General features: G+C 37.7%; 1 protein-coding gene across 6 annotated transcripts in view; it reads right to left on the reverse strand.

Moving 5' to 3' along the window:
* The window catches only part of DOCK1 (dedicator of cytokinesis 1), a 513,270-nt gene that overhangs the window by 146,383 nt on the left and 345,312 nt on the right, over window positions 1–21,575 (reverse strand). For all 6 annotated transcript variants that reach the window (XM_058189019.1, XM_058189020.1, XM_058189022.1 and 3 more), the window contains one exon: window positions 2,782–2,860. In XM_058189019.1, the coding sequence (XP_058045002.1) occupies window positions 2,782–2,860 (79 nt within the window). The remainder of the gene's footprint in view (window positions 1–2,781; window positions 2,861–21,575) is intronic.

Below are 21,575 nucleotides of genomic sequence, written 5' to 3' on the forward strand. Positions count from 1 at the left end.
AAACTGCCCTCTCTCTCTGAGTTGCTTTGATGAAAATAGGCAGTTTGACCATTAGTATTTGGATCTTGTTTGGTAGAAATATTCAACAGAATTTTCAAGATGAAGCTGCAGATTTTTGGGATGCCTTGGCTTACAAAATCCAGTTGGTGATTTTTGCACTTCATTAAATGCCTTATCTATTGAGAAAAATCCTGAGATACAGCAATGTAAATTTCTTACGAAGCCAAAAATATAAAAAGCTTGAAATAATAGCATGGGGAGTTCTGGGAAAGGAAAAGGAAAGCTTGAAGTCTGAAGAAGAACCTGCTTATATGAACATTAATATTTTTATTTATTTATTTATTTATATTTATAATTACATTTCTATACCGTACCATCTCCCGAAGGACTCAGGGCGGTGTACAGCCAATATTAAAATACACACACCAATATAATATAAATATAATAAATAACACTATTTAAAAACAATTAAAAGCAAATATTTAGTGGCCGAATCACTAAAACGGTCAAAGACCGATTAAAACCCATTTAAAATTTCGCTAAAATACGTCTTAAGCTAGTCCCGCTCGGTGAAATAATAAAGTCTTCAGTTCACGTTTGAAGGCCCAGAGGTCGGGGAGTTGGCGTAACCCCGGAGGTAGCTCGTTCCATAGGGCTAGTGCCGCCACAGAGAAGGCCCTCCTCCTGGGGGCCGCCAACCTACATTGTTTGGTCGACGGCACCCTGAGGAGGCCCGCTCTGTGGGAGTGCACAGGTCGTTGGAAGGCAATCGGTGGCAGAAGGCGGTCTTGCAAATACCCCAGTCCTAAGCCATGGAGCGCTTTAAAGGTGGTAACCAGCACCTTGAATTGCACCCAGAAGGCTACCGGCAGCCAGTGCAAGCCGCGCAGGATGAGTGTTATATGGGAGCAACGCGGTGCCCCCTCTATCACCCGCGTGGCCGCATTCTGGACTAGCTGGAGCCTCCTGGTACTCTTCAAGGGGAGCCCCATGTAGAGACCATTGCAATAGTCCAGGCAGGAAGTGATGAGGGCATGAGTGACTGTGCGTAAGGAGTCCCGATCAAGGAAGGGGCGTAACTGGCGAATCAGGTGAACCTGATAAAATGCTCCCCTGGCGACGGCTGTCAAGTGTTCTTTTAAGGACAGCCGATCGTCCAGGAGAACGCCTAAGTTGCGCACCCTTCCCCTGGGGGTCAGTATTTCCTCCCCCACAGTCAGCGATGGTGTAAGCTGACTGTACCGGGATGCTGGAACCCACAGTCTTGGAGGGGTTGAGCTGGAGCCTGTTCCTCCCCATCTATGGAGAAAAGACTTGAGGTAGGCCACAAAATAACCATACAGTCAAATATTCTTGTTTTAGGAATAAAATGTGTAAACATTTATGTATTATTACTAATATGCCAGTACAAAATCATGGGAACCTGGTTTTTAAAAAAACAGATTAGAAAAACCAATTAAGTTCTTCTGAAATTTGGTTTATGGTATAATAACCTTTTGGAATTTTTCTTCTTAAATAATAAATGTGAAGCAACTGTATGGAGAACAGCTTGGGTGATCTCACATCCTCTCTTTATCCAGATAGGATTGAAGGAGCCAATCTACTTGTAGGCTCTCTGTCTTTTGCTGCAAACATCAGCTCTACTTTTGGTGGAGTTATCTTCAATCCACCATTCTTCCCCAGAAGCAGCAATTCCTGGAGGGTGAATCAGGAGCTAAGGCATTTTGTCATACTTGCTCCAGCCACAAATGGAGCTTTGTGCATACTAATCTGGTAGTATTTGAACTGGTTTTGTACTTAAATGTCTTTCCATTTGAAGTAAGGAATTTTTGTGAGCTTCTTTTCTTTAAAGGAGAAATTATCCCCCTTTGTCATGTTAAATTTTAAACTTTTGTTTATCTTAGGATCCTGGAATTTCTTTATGTTTCCTAAATGTGGTTTTTAATATAATTAAAAATTGAGAGATGGAAAATTATTTGAATAGGACATGTTTGGGGTGATTCTGTTTGGATTTAACTAACATCTGGAAAGGAAAAAAACATGTTATGGCTTTGATTACAATAGACATGTTATTTAAGCTTTTTTCCCCTACATTTATTTTATGTTTTCTAATCTGATATCATTTAAATTGGCTTTATATTTAATTGCCTTTCTATTTAAAGTGAAGGGTATCTGTGATCTTAAAAAGTGAAACCACTCTTTAAATGTTGGCATGTCTACAGTTAAGAGTTGAAATATGGAATATTGAGTTGAATAAATATTAATCTAATTATCAGCAAAGAGTCCAACTCTTTGCTGATAGCTAGATTAGAGAAGATGTTATTTATAGATAACCATAAGTAAAAGATGAGGTATGGGATGAAAACAAGGTGAAGAGATAGTGAACTTTTTTATACTTGTCATGAAAAAAGTGGAGATTACTTTTTTAAGGTTGATATTTTTCTACTTTTTTCCCCTTGCTTTTTTGCATCTTCTTTCTCTTTTAGTCTGTATTATCTTTTATTATCGTAATCAAAACTTTTAATAACATTTTTATAAAAAGAACTTAAATAATATGGATAAGTGAAATACAGATTGTCATGATGTCCAAAATATGTATAAACTCTAAATATCTATAATATACAAATTATCAGTCTATCATAAATAATTACATACATATCATATCTTATGCCACATATAGATAGCATATTCAATGAGAATGTTAAAAAAAGAGGACCATAGAACTATATATTGAGAAGGACTTCTAGAAATAAGGAAGACAATATTTGGTGTATGTTTTACCTGTAGCTCAAAGCTGGTTTGATCAAGGAATTTTTTGTTCAGCATATCTGCATACTGATTAATTGCTCGCAAAAAGACTCTGAAAGATCAGGAGAAAATTACATAATTATACTTTAGTACCTTTGTAAGTTTGGCATTCCAATTAGTCATAAATCTAAAAGTGCCAGGAAAATAGATGCCATAGCAATAATTTCAAAATATGTGCAATTTTACCACTATTAAGTATACAGAATTATATGCAGATATTTCAGAATCAATCAAGGAAATTAGCATATGTAGAATCTGATAAACAACAAGAAGCCTTTGGATGAATTCATTTCTCTTTACCATAAGATCAAGGAAAGATAATTAACAATTCTATGTACATATAAAGCAAAAAAAAATATTTGTTCCAAAAAGCCACAAGTCTTCATTGTTAAGAATCAATAGCTGATGAACAGTGCTTTGAAAATTCTACTTGTCAAAAGCTTTTATCTTTCTGTATAATTTATGCATAGTTCATCAAAAAGAGTATAATTGGATAAAAACCTTCCAGAAAAGGATTTGCTTTCAGCAAGAACAAATCTTATTATTCAGTAACATAATGTAACATAACTCCCTGGTCCTCAAACTGAAGCTTTCAGATCTCCTTCACCACCATGGTGAGAAAACTGAAGTCCTGAGCCCAAACAAGGCTGCAATAAGTGAAGGGAATACTAGCAATGGTAGATCACATTTCTATCTCTTCCTCACTACTGCTGCGGCAGGTCTGAGTTTCCCTGAGGCAGAATGGAAGAACTAGCCACAGCCAACTTGCTGCAGCCAACTCGCCACGGCCAACTTGCTGTAGCCAACTCATCACAGCCAACTCACCATGGCCAACTCACTGCGGGACAACTTGCCATGGAACAATTTAACCATTTAATTTAATTATTTAAAATTAATTTTAAAAAATTAATTTTTGTCATTCACATTTCATTTTGTCCATCCTTTTGTATCCTTTTTTTAATGATACTATTCCACCATTTCTTTGATATTAGTATAATTCTTGTCCCATGGCAAATTGGCCGCAGTAAGTTGGCCGTGGCGAGTTGGCTGCAGCAAATTGTCGTAGACCTCCCCCGAGGACTTCCCCTAATCTATCCAGATTCAGCAAAGCATCCATTCTGCTAAGAAGAAGAAAAAGCTGACAAAGTCAGTAGAGAAAGGGGTATTGCAATAGCCTCTCCCTTTCTTTTTAAAGATTAAAGAGACAAAGTGAAAGTGGCGAAACCTTTACTTTCAAATATTTTATCAGCAGATTGTTCAAACTGATGTTATTAACATGCCAATTAATGTCTTGGTAAACTATCCTGACTTACTTTTTAAAAGGTATAAATAATACAAATCCTTGACATTATCTGAAAGCTTTGCAATTATAAAGGGCAGACTCTAAAATTCTTTCTGAATTATTTATCTGGTTTGCATAAAAACAAATAGGGTAAAGAGGAACCACATTAGGACAGAAATAATAAACTTAATTACTCATAATACATTTCAATATTAATTAATAAAGATTAGAAACTGAAAATATATGGCACTTCATAGTCTCTTGAAGAGACGGGAACTCTTCCTATAGAGCAATCAAGAATCATTAGGTACATTTAAAATTACTGTATCTCTTAGTATACTAAAACTAATACATCTATTTCTCTTCCATTTTGATTCTTTTCTTTTAATATTTTGAAGAGGATCCTTAGTCAGACATTTTACTTTCTTAAAAACATCCTCAGAAAGTTATTTCTGAATTTATTAAATCACTAGAGAAATCTACTAAATTAAAAACTAGGTAATTTTTTTAAAAAAACTTCCTTTTCATCTAGTTCATTATTTTTGAAAGAAGCATAATTATACATATATATCACTGTTCAACAAAATTTTATTCTACTAATAAAAAATTATTAAGATGCAAAGCAACCATACTGAGTTGGACAATTGCTGGATTCATGCATCACTCTTAAGTAAAAGCAAGTCAGAATTTGTATATACAATATGTTGCACAATAAATCATGGCTTATAAATGTCAATTTCATATAGCACACTAAGCCATGACCAAGAAATACTATGAGATATAGTATAAATTAGTAGTATATAATAGTATAAGGTAGTATAGCATAGTCCCTTCATGTTAGCATATTACTGTATTTTTGGGTGTATAAAATGCACCGGAGTATAAGACCTTAATTTCTGGGGAGGAAAACAAGAAAAAAAGAATTCTGCCTCTGCCTACCAGCATCAAGATCAGCTGTGTCCACACTTCCACTTGATTTTAATAATGAGTAGCACAGATCTTTTTATCTGTTTTAAACAAACCCTATCACTCTACATGCATTTAACTGGAATGAGTGGGGTGGGGGATGATTTTCATGGCTGCAGAAGAGGGACTTGGCACCGAAGGCTCTGCTCCCGAAATGCCCTGTCTTCCTATCTATAGCTCTGGGGGGAGGGTCGGGACACAGCCTGAGGAACAAACCTCTTCAGGATGGTGGGGGGGAGAATTTGCCCAGCAGCTTCGGCAAGCAAGGTGGGCCCCACGATTCAAGGCTGGTCACCCCTCTGGCCACCCAATGAGCAGCTAAGGCCAGACAAAGGTCACATTGACTTCACTCCCCAGCAACGTTTCAGATTCAGGGAGGGGATTGCAGTGCTGCTGCCTGAAAATGCTCCTTCCCGTTGCACATTGCAGAGGCGCACACCCTTGTCCTCCTTCTCATGATTTCCCGATTCCAAAGGAAAGCGCTTTTCGGCAGCAGACCCACGATCCCCTTCCTGATTCCAAAAGTGGGGTGTGCAGGGGCAAAAAAAGACACACCAAGATTTTCACCCTCTTTTGGGGGGTAAAAAGGTGCGTCTTATACATCGAAAAATATGGTATTTCTCATCATGAGGATGGCACACACAGAAGAAACTTACCTAAAATATAGCTGAGTATTTGAAATTATCAGGTGGAAACTGCTACAAAACTAATCATAGAATAGAATAGAATTTTATTGGCCAAGTGTGATTGGACACACAAGGAATTTGTCTTGGTGCATATGCTCACAGTGTACATAAAAGAAAAGATACGTTCATCAAGGTACAACATTTACAACACAATTGATGGTCAATATATCAATATAAATCATAAGGATTGCCAGCAACAAGTTATAGTCATACAGTCATAAGTGGAAAGAGATTGGTGATGGGAACTATGAGACAATTAATAGTAGTGCAGATTCAGTAAATAGTTTGACAGTGTTGATGGAATTATTTGTTTAGCAGAGTGATGGCCTTCGGGAAAAATCTGTTCTTGTGTCTAGTTGTTCTGGTGTGCAGTGCTCTATAGCTTCGTTTTGAGGGTAGGAGTTGAAACAGTTTATGTCCAGGATGCGAGGGGTCTGTAAATATTTTCACGGCCCTCTTCTTGATTTGTGCAGTATACAGGTCCTCAATGGAAGGCAGGTTAGTAGCAATTATTTTTTCTGCAATCACAGATGATATTGCCAAAATTGTCTTGAGTTTACTCACATATTCCTATTTAGTAGACAGCTGACTTTAGAGGAGAACAGCAGGCTTGATATCTAATTCATAATCAGATTCAATTAGTCCTCAACTTACGCCAATCATTTTATACAACAGCCTCAGAATGGGTGTTTTATGGCCCATAAAGTATTTCTGGCCATCGTAAAATGTCACACATATTTCCACAATCATGTGAAGGTATTTCAGGCATTTGGCAACTGCTTGCATTTATGACCGGTTGCAGATTCCTATGGCCGTGTGACCATGTGAATTTGTGATTATGTATTTTTTTCCGCTAGAAACCATAAAAAAACACTCATTCAGAATAATGGGATCGCTTTAGGACCATTGTAAAAGATGACAGAAAAATAGGTCCTGTCGCCTTGACTTACAACTGCAATTACCAAATTTCTGGTCCCAATTTGATGCTAAATTTAAGATGAAAAGTGAAAGTTAATTATGATACATCAATAACTGATAGACAATTTCTCCAAAACACATAGACATACACAAACACACAATGAAGTTTTGGTTTTCATCCTGTTTCTTCCACTTTTGTTCTTGATTAAGCCAAAATGTAAACAAAACTCATTGCCCGGAGGAGAAGTGGTTGAAAGTGAAGAAAAAAAAAGAACGTGCTCTTTCTACACTAGCATTATAATCAAAATTATAATACAGGTGTAGAATCTGTTCTGCTACATTAGTCTGAGAATACTTGTGTGGCAGACAGTGCTGGAAATGGATCACTAATGCCTGGAAAAAGAAAAAAATCTTCTGAAGCTTTAGGTAATCTTCTGACTAGCCAAACAAAAGCTGACGTATTTTCATATTTTAACAGAAGGGAGAACATAGTTTTTTAGAAGCAAGAAAGGGTATGTTAAAGTAATTCTGGAGAAAAAGTATTCTAGCAGCTAGTGGGGAGTTGGGTCCACACAACAGGGGGCCTGGAAGATAGAGATTATCTAGACCAGGGTTCCCAACCCCCAGGCTGTGGCCCACTACCAGGCCGTGGCCTTATTTGGAATTGGACTGCATGAGTGGCTGGCTAGAGTGCGTGCATGCATAGCTCAACTTGCCTCAAGTGGCAGGGCCCCCGTGCATGCATGCCAGCCCACTGCTCACGCAAGGGCTGCATGTGTACGCTGGCCCACCAGTCTCATGGCCCAATTCCCTCTCTCTCCACCAGTCCACCAAGCCGCAAATGTTGGTGACTGCTGATCTAGACCAGTCAGACTAGTTTCAGACTGGGACATAATAATTTATTTTTTTTTGCATTTATATCCTGCCCTTCTCCGAAGACTCAGGGCGGCTTACACTATGTTAGCAATAGTCTTCATTCTATTTGTATATTTATATACAAAGTCAACTTATTGCCCCCAACAATCTGGGTCCTCATTTTACCTACCTTATAAAGGATGGAAGGCTGAGTCAACCTTGGGCCTGGTGGGACTAGAACCTGCAGTAATTGCAGGTTCTGCTGTTAATAACAGACTGCATTAGCATTCTGAGCCACAGAGGCCCCTAATGACGCAGCACTCATGATGGCGTTGGAACAGAGGCCAACCATTCTGGTTCTGCTTACCTTTCTCGATATTATTGATCATGGTAATCTTCTGGACCACCCATGAGATTAGGAGTTGGGGAATCACAATGTTCTGTAGCACTTCTTTCTCTATGATTGGGACCAATCAGTTTTGATAGGGATAACAGATCAAGTGAAAAACTTTGTCCTATGTAAGGTATTTCAAAGCTTGACACTCTCAGCCCTCTTATTATTTAAAATCCTCCCAAAGCTGCCAAGGGAGTTCATCCATCAATTTAGTATCCAATATCATTAGATGAGATCCAGATGTACTATATATCTGGGCCCAGGCTGATCAGATAATGCTGTAAGGTATTGCTTGTGAAGATTTGGATTTGGAAGAACAGGCTCAGTTCTGTAAGCCTAATGGCTGTGGTTGTTTAGATCAGGGGTCTCCAACCTTGGTCACTTTAAGATTTGTGGACTTTGCTGGCTGAGGAACTCTAGGAGTTGAAGTCCACAAGTCTTAAAGTGACCAAGGTTGGAGACCCCTGGTTTAGATTGTCACATATTGAGAGGTCCATGACATGATAGCAGTGTTCTGATATGTCACAGGTTGCCACAAAGAAGAGGGAGTCAAGCTTTTCTCCAAAGGACCTGAGGGCAGGACAAGAAGCAATGGATAGAAACTAATCAAGGAGAGAAGCAACCTAGAACTAAGGAGAAATTTTCTAACCATGAGGATAAATAACCAGTGGACAGCTTACTTTCAGAAATTGTGGGTGCTGCAACACTGGAAGTTTTAAAGAAGAGATTGAACAACCATTTGTTTGAAATGGTGTAGGGTTTCCTGCCTGACCAGGGGGTTGGACTAGAAGACCTTCAAGATCCCTTCCAACTCTGTTATTCTATTCTATTCTATTCTATTCTATTCTATTCTATTCTATTCTATTCTATTCTATTCTATTCTATTCTATTCTATTCTCATTTTTAGATCAGAAGACGGTTGTGCTTCCTCTTTCAAGGCTGGTGCACAATTTAGGAATCAGCAGTTATAGTTAATAATATAATTGCATGAGTTCATCTAGTGTCAATTGTGACAAACCTGGACCAGAAGGGTTTTACAACAGTTACTCATGTGTTGGTTGTCCCAAAGATGCTTTTTCAGGAGACAACTGGACTAGTTGTTTTTTTAAGATGTTTTGCTTCTCATCCAAGAAGCTTCTTGGATGAGAAGCAAAACATCTTCAAAAGAAAAAACAAGAAAGTCCAGTTGCCTCCTGAAAAAGCACCTTTGAGACAATCATGACCTGCATGACTGAGAATCTCTACAAACATCATGTGTTGGTTCCTTAAATTTGCTTACATGGCACAGCCCTTGAAAGTACTTGCCCGCTGCAGCTGATCCAAAATACAGAAGCATTTAATACCCTTGCTTCTTTTAACTACATCCCTATCAGTAAGCTCCATGGAACAATTCAAAATGCTAGTTATTACCTGTATAAATAATATAATACCTAAGTATTTGAAGGATTACTTATCCCCAGAACTTTTGGACAGATTTGATATAGTTGATTAAACAGTATTTAAGACCCAAGGATTATAAAAAAGCTTTCTACTAGATCAATTTTGCAAATATGTGAGATGTTCTTATAAATCCCAGAGCATTTAATTATTGTCATGAAAAGTTTATACACTGGACAGGAAGTCACAGTCCAGACAAAATATGGCAGAATATACTACTCTAAGTTGGCAAAAGAGTAATATAAGGTTACATACTGTCTCCTGATTGATTCAACCAATAAGCTAAATACATATCTAGGGATGCTGGATTGGAAGAATATGACAAAGGTTTTAAAATAGGAGGAAGAAACATCAATAGCCTAGATCCCTTAGTTCAGATCAGTAGCATTTCTGACTACTGAAAAACTGAAATTTAATTTGGATCAATATGTTGTTATTCCTCAAGAGAAAAAATCAATAAAATTTATAAGTCTTGTAATTTAAAATGCATACATGCATTTAGATCACACAAGAGACATAACACACAATAGTCAGGATGAAGTACTAATAATCAAGTGCTTTCTGAGCGGTCTCTTTTCCCAGACATTCATGTCATTCAACATTGCTAATAAAAAAGAGTAACCCTGTATATTTGTCTATTTGCCTTCTTAAGAGAAAATATAAATAGATTGAACATATTAGACTGATATAAATTTAATAATGATATTAGTTATAGTGATATAATAATGATATGCCATTAGCATAAAAAGGAGCAAATTTAAGCCTTGCTACCTTCCACATTAAAGAAGCTGAAAGCTGAGAAGATGAATGAAATTCAAGCAATATTTGAATTGTTATTATATTTCTTTTTTGTATCTCTTTACTGACATCTAGCAATTACCTGTATTTTTGTCCATATATGTTGATTAGGTAGGTTTTCAGATTTTTATTCAAATCAGAATTTTCCAAATACGTTAATCCTATCTTATCAGTCCACAGAAGTCTCATAATTAATTTGAGTTTAATACATACATTAGATTTTAAAGAAGATTGTTCTTATTTTTACAACAAAACATACTTCTTGGATTAAAAAAAACCAATTTTTTTAAGCAAAAAATATTAAATTGTTTGTTGTCACTTGTATGACCAAGTATTCCTTTTATATCTTATTAGGTAAAGAAAACAAATACTGTCTGACACTTATCATGACAAAGTGAATACTATTTTTATGTGTTCCAGTTCTTAAACATGCCCAACAATCACATCATAGAACTCCAGCTGCCAGGAGTTGATAACTGTCTATAATCTTTGTAAATATGTCATATTATTTGATACATCTATCAATAATACTTTAATTATAACTGCAGCAACAATATAAACTATGAAAATCTAATTAGATTTTTAAAAATGAGAAGACTATAATCATCTTTAAATTTTATTTCTTTTCTGTCCTTTTTTCCCCCCTCTTTGAAATAAAGTCTTAACAAGTGATAAATCTGCCAACTTGCTCGGGTCATTAGGAGATTGTAGCATTCTATTTTGCATGTTTATTGAAGCTTATAATTTTGTTTCACAAGTGGGTTCAGCATGCTCTTAAATCATAAAGTCAGTTGACTCTTTCTGCTCTGTGGCTGTTGCTGTGTTTTTGAAGCCCAGTATGTAGAATCACTCTTTATGATAGCTTTTGTAGCTACAAGCAAAGCAATTTAGAAAACACTTTTATAGTAGCAATTTCTATATACTGCCTGCAACAAATTGCTTTGCCGTGGAAACGTTTACAAAACAGTTTAAGTAATACAAATAAATTATCAAATGATCATCACATAAACAAATAGAAAACTAGTTTTGCATCAACAAATTCACTTCAAGTTAGAAAAAAAACCCAGAATGATTTATAGGTAGTCTTGATGACCCCAAGAGGGACTGGAAAATTCATTGTTAAGTGTTATGGTTATTAAATGTTATGGTTGTTAAGTGGGGCAACACATCACCACACCTAATTTTTATGACCTTTTTTTGCTGTGGTCATTATAATAACAACAACAACAACCACAACAACAACAACAACAGAGTTGGAAGGGACCTTGGAGGTCTTCTAGTCCAACCCCCTGCCCAGGCAGGAAACCCTACACCACTTCAGACAAAAGGTTGTCCAATCTTTTCTTAAAAATTTCCAGTGTTGGAGCATTCACAACTTCTGCAGGCAAGTTGTTCCACTGATTAATTGTTCTAACTGTCAAGAAATTTCTCCTTAGTTCTAAGTTGCTTCTTTCCTTGATTAGTTTCCACCCATTGCTTCTTGTTCTACCCTCAGGTGCTTTGGAGAATAATTTGACTCCCTCTTCTTTGTGGCAACCCCTGAGATATTAGAACACTGCTATCATGTCTCCCCTAGTTCTTCTTTTCATTAAACTAGGCATACCGAGTTCCTGCAACCATTCTTCATATGTTTTAGCCTCCAGTCCCCTAATCATCTTTGTTGTTCTTCTCTGCACTCTTTCTAGAGTCTCAACATCTTTTTCACATCGTGGCGACCAAAACTGAATGCAATATTCCAAGTGTGGCCTTACCAAGGCATTATAAAGTGGCACTAACACTTCACGTGATCTTGATTCTATCCCTCTGTTTATGCAGCCCAGAACTGTGTTGGCTTTTTTGGTAGCTGCTGCACACTGCTGGCTCATATCTAAATGGTTGTCCACTAGGACTTCAAGATCCCTCTCACAGTTACTACTATTGAGCAAGGTACCACATATCCTGTACCTGTGCATTTTGTTTTTTTGGCCTACATGTAGAACCTTACTTTTAAGTGAGGTCCTACATTAAGTGAGACACCATGTGAATTTCACTTGAGACCTCTTTGTTCCCTAAGGACTTGGTTTGTTGGAAGCTGCCTGGCCAGGTCACAAATGGCAACCACATGAGTGTAGGATGTCCTAAGTGTGAGCTGATTGCCAAGCATCTAGATCACAATCATTTGGCCACAGGGACACTGTGACAATCCTAAGTGCAAGTGTTTGTAAGTAAGTTACTTTTTTCAGTTACTATGGAGATTCTCAGTCATCCAGGTCATGGTTGTCCCAAATGTGCTTTTTCAAGAGGTAATTGGACTTTCTGGTTTTTCTTTGAAGACGTTTCGCTTCTCATCCAAGAAGCTTCTTCAGCTGTTCGCTTTTTTCAGTGCTGCCCTAACTTTGAATGATTGCTAAATGAATGGTTGTTAAGAGCGGACTACTATGGTCAGCATCTATTCATTTCTTTTAATCTAAGCAGGAGCCAAGAAAACAAGATCTAACCTGTAGACCCTTTCTTGTGTGTCAGGCCCTCCATGACATATGGCAGATCCATGGGGACCAGTTAGCCATGAATTCCCAAGCTGCTTCCATCTCTGTACTGAGATTAAAGTCTCCTAGGACCATGAATCTGGGAAATTATACCACCAAGCCAGCCACGGCTTTGAGTAGTTGTGAAACAGAAGCTAACAGAAGCAGCAGGGAGGCTAAAAGCAAAGTGGTAATCCCATCTGTCCTCCAACTTTATAAAAAGGGTCTAGCTAAGTGTGGAGTAATGCTTTTGAAAGCTTCCAAAATGTCTCAGGACCTAGATGACATTTCCTGCTTCTGCCTCTAACCCAGGGAAACAGTTGATATCATAATAACCAAGTGGGCCCATTGACAACAGGGGTACCTCTTTCCCTCCATGCCCATCCAGGTCTCAATAATATACATAGGTTTAGCCCTCACATCATGGAAAAGTAGTGTTTTATGCTATTCAGTGATCTGGCATTGAATAGCAAGAGCCTGAGTCCATAGAGTTACAGGGTGGAATTGATAAAAGACACTGAATATAGGTAGTTCTCAAAATATGAATAGTCATTTAACAGCCATGACAGACCTCTCAGTGGCTATATGAGCCTATTTTGAAGTTATGATTACCCCCAGATCATTTGTCCTTGCAACTGAGCACAGTGCCTGACCAGTTCGCCATCTCCAATCCCACCCAGCTGGGACTTTAGTTTGGCAAAATTCTATTAGATATAAGCAAATAAAGGATTTAACTCAATTGGATTTCACTGTCTTGTCTCTAGGCCAGGCATGAGACTACATGCAGGAAATCTTATGGGAATTTACAATAATGACTACATTTATTTTAAGTTAATTGGGAAAATAATGTGACAAGACAGTAAAAGCTACGAGAAAAGAGCACTGGGAATAATAGCTGCTTGAAGTAATGTTTTGTATTTTTTTTCTGAATATATATACAATAATTGCAATGGAATAATTCAAAATTCAAAACACAGTCTATCTCTGCCTACTCAGGAATACAGTAAGTTCCTTGAAACTCATGAGAGTTACTTTCAGAGAAGTACATAACTTTTTCCACTTGAAAACGGTAAAAGAAAGATGGAAAGAAATTTAAGTTCAGAGAAAGAGGCAAGGTTTGGAAATTCCAGATACTGTGTATATGAAGGTACATTTCCACTGAATTAAGTGGCATTTGTTAGGCAGTGGATAAGACTCTCATACAATGATCCATCTGATGTTTTTTGTTTGGGATTGAACACTAGTTTCCTGCTATTTCTTGCACTTGTTATTGGCAGAGTAAAGAAGAGCATTAGCCAGTTAAAAGGGACTCCTGAGAACTCCCAGGTTAGTGTGAAAATGGTGAATTTAGTTTAGAAGGCAAAGCCAGGGAGGCAAAGCTTGTATATGGAAATGTCACTTTTGACATCATTTATGCTACCTTAGACCAGTGCTGCCATTTTTTTTAAAAAAAATGTTTAAAAGGACTGAAGAAATGGAGAAATACTGTGTTTCCTTGAAGAAAATAAGTCCTAGCATGATTTTTCAGGATGCTCATAATATAAGCCCTATTCCTAAAATAAGCCCCAGTTAAGATTGTCAGTCAGACAGATGCATTTTAGTCCTGTATTTCTCTTAAAGTAAGACCTAACTGGAAAATAAACCATAGTGCATCTTTTGGAGCAAAAATTAATATAAGATCTGGTCTTATTTTCAGGGAAACACGGTAAAAGGAGTTGTTAGAATAGAATAGAATAGAATAGAATAGAATAGAATAGAATAGAATAGAATAGAATAGAATAGAATTCTTTATTGGCCAAGTATGATTGGACACACAAGGAATTTGTCTTGATGCATATGCTCTCGGAGTACATAAAAGAAAAGATAAAGTTAATCTGTAAAATATATCTTACAAGCAAAAATTATATAGAATGTGACCGTCTGAGCTGTTAGGATTGATAAGAGATGGAACATGTTCCGATACTGTACATATTTAAGGAGGATTACACAGCAGTTGCCCACAAAGCAAAAGGAGGATGCCATAGGCAGACAGAAGGCAATAGATAGAGAAACAGCATTTTCTTTAGTCTTGCAAATTACTTCTTACATGCTTTATCTAATCTAATCCATATTTAATTAATGTCTTCTATGAAGTAGTCTGATAGACATTCACATCACTATGTAGAACCGTATGATTTCAGTCCTCAGTATTTGGGGAAAAAAACCGTGTTAATTGCAACCTACTTTCATGCATATTAATGTTTCATATATTACCATGAAAAATGTTAACAGATATCATTAGCTTTTAACTACGACTCTGTAGGACTGGGTGAAAATAATATAGCTTTCCAGCTTCCTCATAGTTGGGAAGTTTGCTGTGGATACTTTCTCATTCAAAGTCTCATCTAGTTCAAGGATAGGAACTGAAGAAGAGTGCCAACTCCCTTCTTCTATTTATTTATTTATTTATTTATTTATTTATCAAACTTATATACCACACCATCTCCCGTAGGACTCAGGGCAGTTCACAGGCATATTAAAACAATATAAAACAATGTAATAAATAAACATTTAAAACTCAGATTAAAACTAAATATTATCAAAGCCTGATCACTAAAACAGTAAGAACCAATAAAACCCCCATTAAAATTTGGTTAAAACATTGTTCTTAGGCTAGTCCCGCACGCTGAAATAATAGAGTCTTCAGTTCACATCTGAAGGTCCAGAGGTCAGGGAGTTGTCGTAATCCTGGAGGAAGCTCATTCCACAGGGCTGGTGCCGCCACAGAGAAGGCCCTCCCCCTGGGGGTTGCCAACCTACATTGTTTGGTTGACGGCACCCTGAGGAGGGCCACTCTGTGGGAGCGCACCGGTCGTTGGGAGGCAATCGGTGGCAGAAGGCGGTCTCGAAGGTATCCCGGTCCTAAGCCATGGTATTGGTACTGTCACTCCAAAGTGGCCATTTCACAAATATATTTCATATAGAAGGAGAAAAAAAATGCTATGCTTTGCTCCATCAAAACACCTAGCATCTAGGGAAGAAGTGTCTTCCCTTATCAATTATTCTCATTGGAGCAAATTTTGATGCGAGCCTTTCTTCCTCCATCTTCCTCTCTTTTTTCCATTCTTCAGCTGAATGCAGCCTTTTTTTCCCATTTATGTAAAAGGTGGGAAGTATTGTCGAGAAAAATAGCTAAGATGGAGAAACTCACCAAGAGCTAAGAACTTCAATTTTTCCCTTTCTGACTTGGTATAAAAGGACTGAAGTCCATAGACGTCTTCTCCATTCTCCTCCAGACAACTTTTGAGAAGGCAAAATCTTCTTTATGAAAAGAATTGAATAATAATTCGGTTCATTTAAATATAGAGAAATGATTGCAGTGCTTTTAAAAATTGTAGAATCCCTGCAGTTTAGTTGCACAGATGCTTTCACAAAGAGAAAGATACTCCTAATATTAATGAAATATTTATAAAATATGCAGAAAAATGCACAAAGACAATTTCTAATATTAAGAAGGAAAGTTGTGAAAAGGCCAATTAAAATCTCTACCTCAATTCTCTTCCTATCATATTCAAAGATAGTTGAATGTTTTAATAATTTCTTCACAAAGTTTTATATACAACATTTCTATATTCTAATTTTTAATTATTTTTAAATTTTTAGTAATAATTGCCTATATTTTGTAATGATTGTTTTTATACTGTGATTCTGATTGTTGTATGCTGTCCAGAATCACTTCTGGTGGGATGGGCAGCTATATAAATTTGGTAAATAAATAAATAAATAATAAAAGCTTTTATAAGCCCAATAAATAAAATAATAAATATTGCATTCTTGATATATAAAGACATAAATAATTTTTAGAATGAGCTATGTTTCTCTTGATTTGATACCAACCACAAGTGGTATTCAGCCGGTTTGGACTTGTTTGGGCAAACTGGTAGTAGAAATTTTGAGTATTTTTTTTAAAATTTGCATTTATATCCCGCCCTTCTCCGAAGACTCAGGGCGGCTTACACTATGTTAGCAATAGTCTTCATCCATTTGTATATTATATACAAAGTCAACTTATTGCCCCCAACAATCTGGGTCCTCAGTAGTTTGGAGAACCAGCAAATACCACCTCTGATTGGCCCCGCCCCTGCCCACCCGCTCGCTGGCTCACTGCTCACCCTGCCTGCCCAGTCATCACCTGCCCCATCAGCCCACTTGCCCCACCCCTGCCCTATATATCTTGCCTTCGCCACTTGGCCCAGCTAATCTCCATGCCTCATCTCCATGCCTTGCCTGCTCTGCTCAACAAAGGTAAGCATGCTGCCAGCTCGCCGTTCACCTCAGATTAGGGCCCAGGGATGTGCCATTCTCCAGCTCTGGCCTTGTCCCAGAGCCTCCTCCACCCAGTCACCATTCGCCTCGACCGGGTTGGGCAACATACCATTCCCTGGCTCCGGCCTTGCCCCAGAGCCTCTGCCCACACACTGTTTGCCTCTAACCCCTCTGGACTCAAACTCAGCCCCCCAAGCCGAAGCAATTTATTCAGCCTGCAGCCTGTCATGCTAGGCCGAATGGCCATGTGCGGGACGTGGGCACAGGAAGGCCAAAGCAGTTTGGGAATGGACCAGAGTCTGGATGGTTCTTCTTACCTGTAAGAAGTCCCATCCAGAAAGTGGTGCAACAGAGATTTTGCAGCCACTTCTTCCATCCCTTGCCAAGCCTCGGTCTCTCTCAGAGATGCTCCATGTGCTCTCCAGGTCGGCTGCTGCTTCTCTCCGCTGCTGCTCTTGGTGGGAGAGCGTCTTGTGCAATTTAGCAGCTGTGAGCCACCGCTTTCCTCTAAGTCCCATCCAGAAAGTGCTGCAGCTGAGAGAAACAGCAGCCATTTTGAATTCTGTTTTTCTCAGCCACTGCGCTTTCCAGATGGGACTTGGAGGAAAGTGGTGGCTCATAGCAGCTAAATTGCACAAGACACTCTCCTAGCAGTGCGGAGAGAAGCAGCTGCTGCCCCAGAGACCAGAGATGGAGGGAAGCAGGCCCAGAAAGGTTGCTTGATTGAGCCTCGCCGTGTGGCGGAAGCAGCACATGCATGGAAGCCATGCACGGAAGCTGTGCACGCATGCATGTGCAGAAGCCATGCGCACAAATGCATAGAAGCCTCACGCGCATGCGCAGAAGCTGCATGCATCTGCATGTGCACGCTCACATTTTTGGCAAACCAGTGGTAGAATTATTTGAATCTCACCACTGATACCAACCTGAGTTTTGCTGTCAATATATTACTTTTTACTGAAAAATGTAGCAACTCAAAAGTCTTCTTAGTCTAGCATTATGTGACATAGTGTCTGACACTTTTCTGCCAAACAAGCCTTATCACATAAATGCACAAGTAAATTTTTCAGTCACAGTGTAAATAGCTCAGGCTTGTTAATTATTTAGTTTCACTCACTCCGGAAGTCAAGCACAACAGTATCCTACAGTATTATTGTTCAAAATGTATAGCAATAATAACTCCTGAAAGTACTGTTTCACAAATTGATCCTCCTACAAAATTTTGCTGGTTAAATTTTTACATGCAGACTTGAAAATGCTTCTGTATATCCCACATTAAAATGTATTAGTATAGAGAAGAAACCTAGGTAACATCTCTCCGAATGAATAAGCCTAAATCATGTGTATGTATATGTTATATTTGAAAATAATGATGCATGCATGCAGAAGCTGCATGCATCTGCATGTGCACGCTCACATTTTTGGCAAACCAGTGGTAGAATTATTTGAATCTCACCACTGATACCAACCTGAGTTTTGCTGTCAATATATTACTTTTTACTGAAAAATGTAGCAACTCAAAAGTCTTCTTAGTCTAGCATTATGTGACATAGTGTCTGACACTTTTCTGCCAAACAAGCCTTATCACATAAATGCACAAGTAAATTTTTCAGTCACAGTGTAAATAGCTCAGGCTTGTTAATTATTTAGTTTCACTCACTCCGGAAGTCAAGCACAACAGTATCCTACAGTATTATTGTTCAAAATGTATAGCAATAATAACTCCTGAAAGTACTGTTTCACAAATTGATCCTCCTACAAAATTTTGCTAAAATTTTGATAAATGGTGACAGGAAAAAACTTGTCACAACAAACTCTTAAAATGCTAGTTAGAATGGGCCCAATGTGTGAAATTCATATCACCTCTTCTATTGATTTAGAATCCCAAATGCTCCAAAGTATTGATTGCATCTTTTTGTGTGATATTAGCAGCCAGTTGGTTTATAGCAAAAAATAAAAACCTTCAGTAAATAGATTTATACAGAACCTTCTTATACTGAATTAGTATATATATATATATGTATGTATGTATGTATGTATGTATGTATGTATGTATGTATATGTTATATTTGGAAAATAATGATGCATGCATGCACACACATGGCATAGGACCGGGTTATTTACGGGACTGCCTGCTGCCACCGATAGCCTCCCATCGACCTGTGCGCTCACACAGGGAGGGTCTCCTCAGGGTGCCGTCAGCCAAACAATGTCGGCTGGCCACCCTCAGGGGAAGAGCCTTCTCTGTGGGAGCACCCAACCTCTGGAATGAGCTTCCTCTGGGGCTACGATTACTCCCCGACCTCCGGACCTTTCGCCGTGAACTTAAGACCTTTCTGTTTCATCGCGCAGGGCTGGCCTAATACACTTTGGTTTTAATTTGGGTTTTTTATCACTTTTCTATTATAATTTTTAAATGGGGTTAGCCAAATTGAATAAGATTTTTAAAATATTTTTTAAATCTATTTATCAAATTGTTCTTATGTTGGCTGTAAACCGCCCTGAGTCCTTCGGGAGAAGGGCGGTATAAAAATCAAATAAATAAATAAATAAACACAAACATTCCAAATTCCTTCTATTAATAACCATCAAAATGTTATTGGAAGCAACCAGTTTCTCTGCCAGATTCACTCAATACTGTAATGTCATACTTCATTTTTTCTCAACAAAACTGTTTCAGCCAAAATGAAGTGAGATGTGTAATAAATTGACCAACTGAACCAGCCGTAAAAAGAAAGCAGTAAGCAGAAGTAAAAGATTGCAGAGTGGGGGAATTATCCCTATTCTTGTTCGTTTGTTTTTTGCTCAGATATATACATATATCCTCATCATACAATTCTCTTTTTAATTAGGCGGTGTTATGCAAAGCATAATCCAAGGGCATCTAATAGTCCCATAGATACTATTGCTTATCATGACTTTGCCAATCAAGCCTTTCACATACAGAGAGTATATAGACCAGGTATGCAGACCAGGTGTACAAGTACCAATTTTGGCACATTTTGACTACTATACCACAAGGGTGATGAAAGCCCAGTTTTACCCCAGGCATGCGCCTGCTATTTTATGCAAGTCAACATACGAATGCTGGAATTCCATCAGTTCAGAACTTCATGCAGTAACAAAAAATACAGAAGATGCATTTACTCAGGAATGCTTGTTTAAAGATTCCCTAAAATCTTTTGAATCAGATAGATCCTATGAACTTAGTTGATATTCTTTCTATAATAATTGCTGGTCTCTCTGATTAAACTGCTGCTTAAAATGAATACAGGAGACGATTAAGGAGGCGGGTGGTATAAATGGACATATTGCTTGCCTTTCACAGGCTGTGAGCTGTTACCTTCCCAGAGGAGTCTGTGATGATTTGGCACAGCCAACTCACCACGGCCAACTCACTGCAGGAGAAGAGTTACACTAATATCAAAGAACTGGTGGAATAGAATCATTAAAGAAAGGATGCAAAGGGAGGGACAGAATGAAATGTGAATGGCAAAACTTAATTTAAAAAAAAAAATATTTTAAATAATTAGGTAGAATTGCTAAATTGTCCCACAGCGAGTTGTCCCATGATGAGTTGGTCATGGCGAGTTGTTCTGCAGTGAGCTGGCCATGGCGAGTTGCCCATTCTGTTCCCAGACTTTGATCATCTGCAGTTTTTCCTGTTTGTCAGGAAGGAAAGACCCATTTCAAAACAAATAGCAGAACTGCTAGAAAAAGAAAAGCACATAATCCCAAAATAAAATTTTGATGAGTTTGAAAAGCTGACAATCTATTTTTAAAAACAAAATACAGTGTGTGATATACAGATATATCATGCCATCAGTCATTGTCATCATTCCATTTTGAGAACATTTTATACACTATAAGTCTGATTCCTTATGAACAAACTGTCATTCTAGATTTAATCCACCTATTGGAATACTGTTATTTGATGGCATTTTTAAAATATTTTTTAAAATAGGACTTTGCAGTTTTTAATAATTATTTTCCTATCATCTCATTCATTTTTATCAATATATTAAGCTGGAAAAAAAATGGAACTTCTGAGTTTCACAATGTAGAGAAAAAATAAATTTGTGTATTTGTGGAAAATTATCTCTTCTGCTAATCTTCTACAGCTATCGTTTATGGTTTTGCATTTGCTTTATGATTATAGAGAGTAGAAATGAATGAGAAACACTTCAAGTGAAAGCAATGGTGCTTTAGATTTTTATAGACTAACAATATTTAAAATTTTCAGAAGGTAGTTTAAACTTTGTTTCAAGGAATTGAGATTAGAATGAAGATTTGCAAAATTAACTAACATTAGTTATAATCATAATGTTTAAAACAATCTTCCAAAAAATTTAAATATTCTTCTCTCATAACCAATAAAACAAATACAAAACCATAGTCCAAACCAATCAATATGACAATTGAGAATTATAGTTATCAAATCTCACCAGGCTCAAGGTTGACTTAACCTTCCATCCTTCCAAGGTGGATAAAATGAGGATCCAGATTGTTGGGGGCAATATGCTGACTCTTAGAGAAGGCTGTAAAGCACTGTGAAGCGGTATATAAGTTTAAGTGCTATTGCAATAGCTATAGAAGATTAGCACAGGAGGTAACTTTGCAAT

The sequence above is a fragment of the Ahaetulla prasina genome, chromosome 6, assembly GCF_028640845.1.
Source record: "Ahaetulla prasina isolate Xishuangbanna chromosome 6, ASM2864084v1, whole genome shotgun sequence".
NCBI classification, from domain to species: Eukaryota; Metazoa; Chordata; class Lepidosauria; order Squamata; family Colubridae; genus Ahaetulla; species Ahaetulla prasina.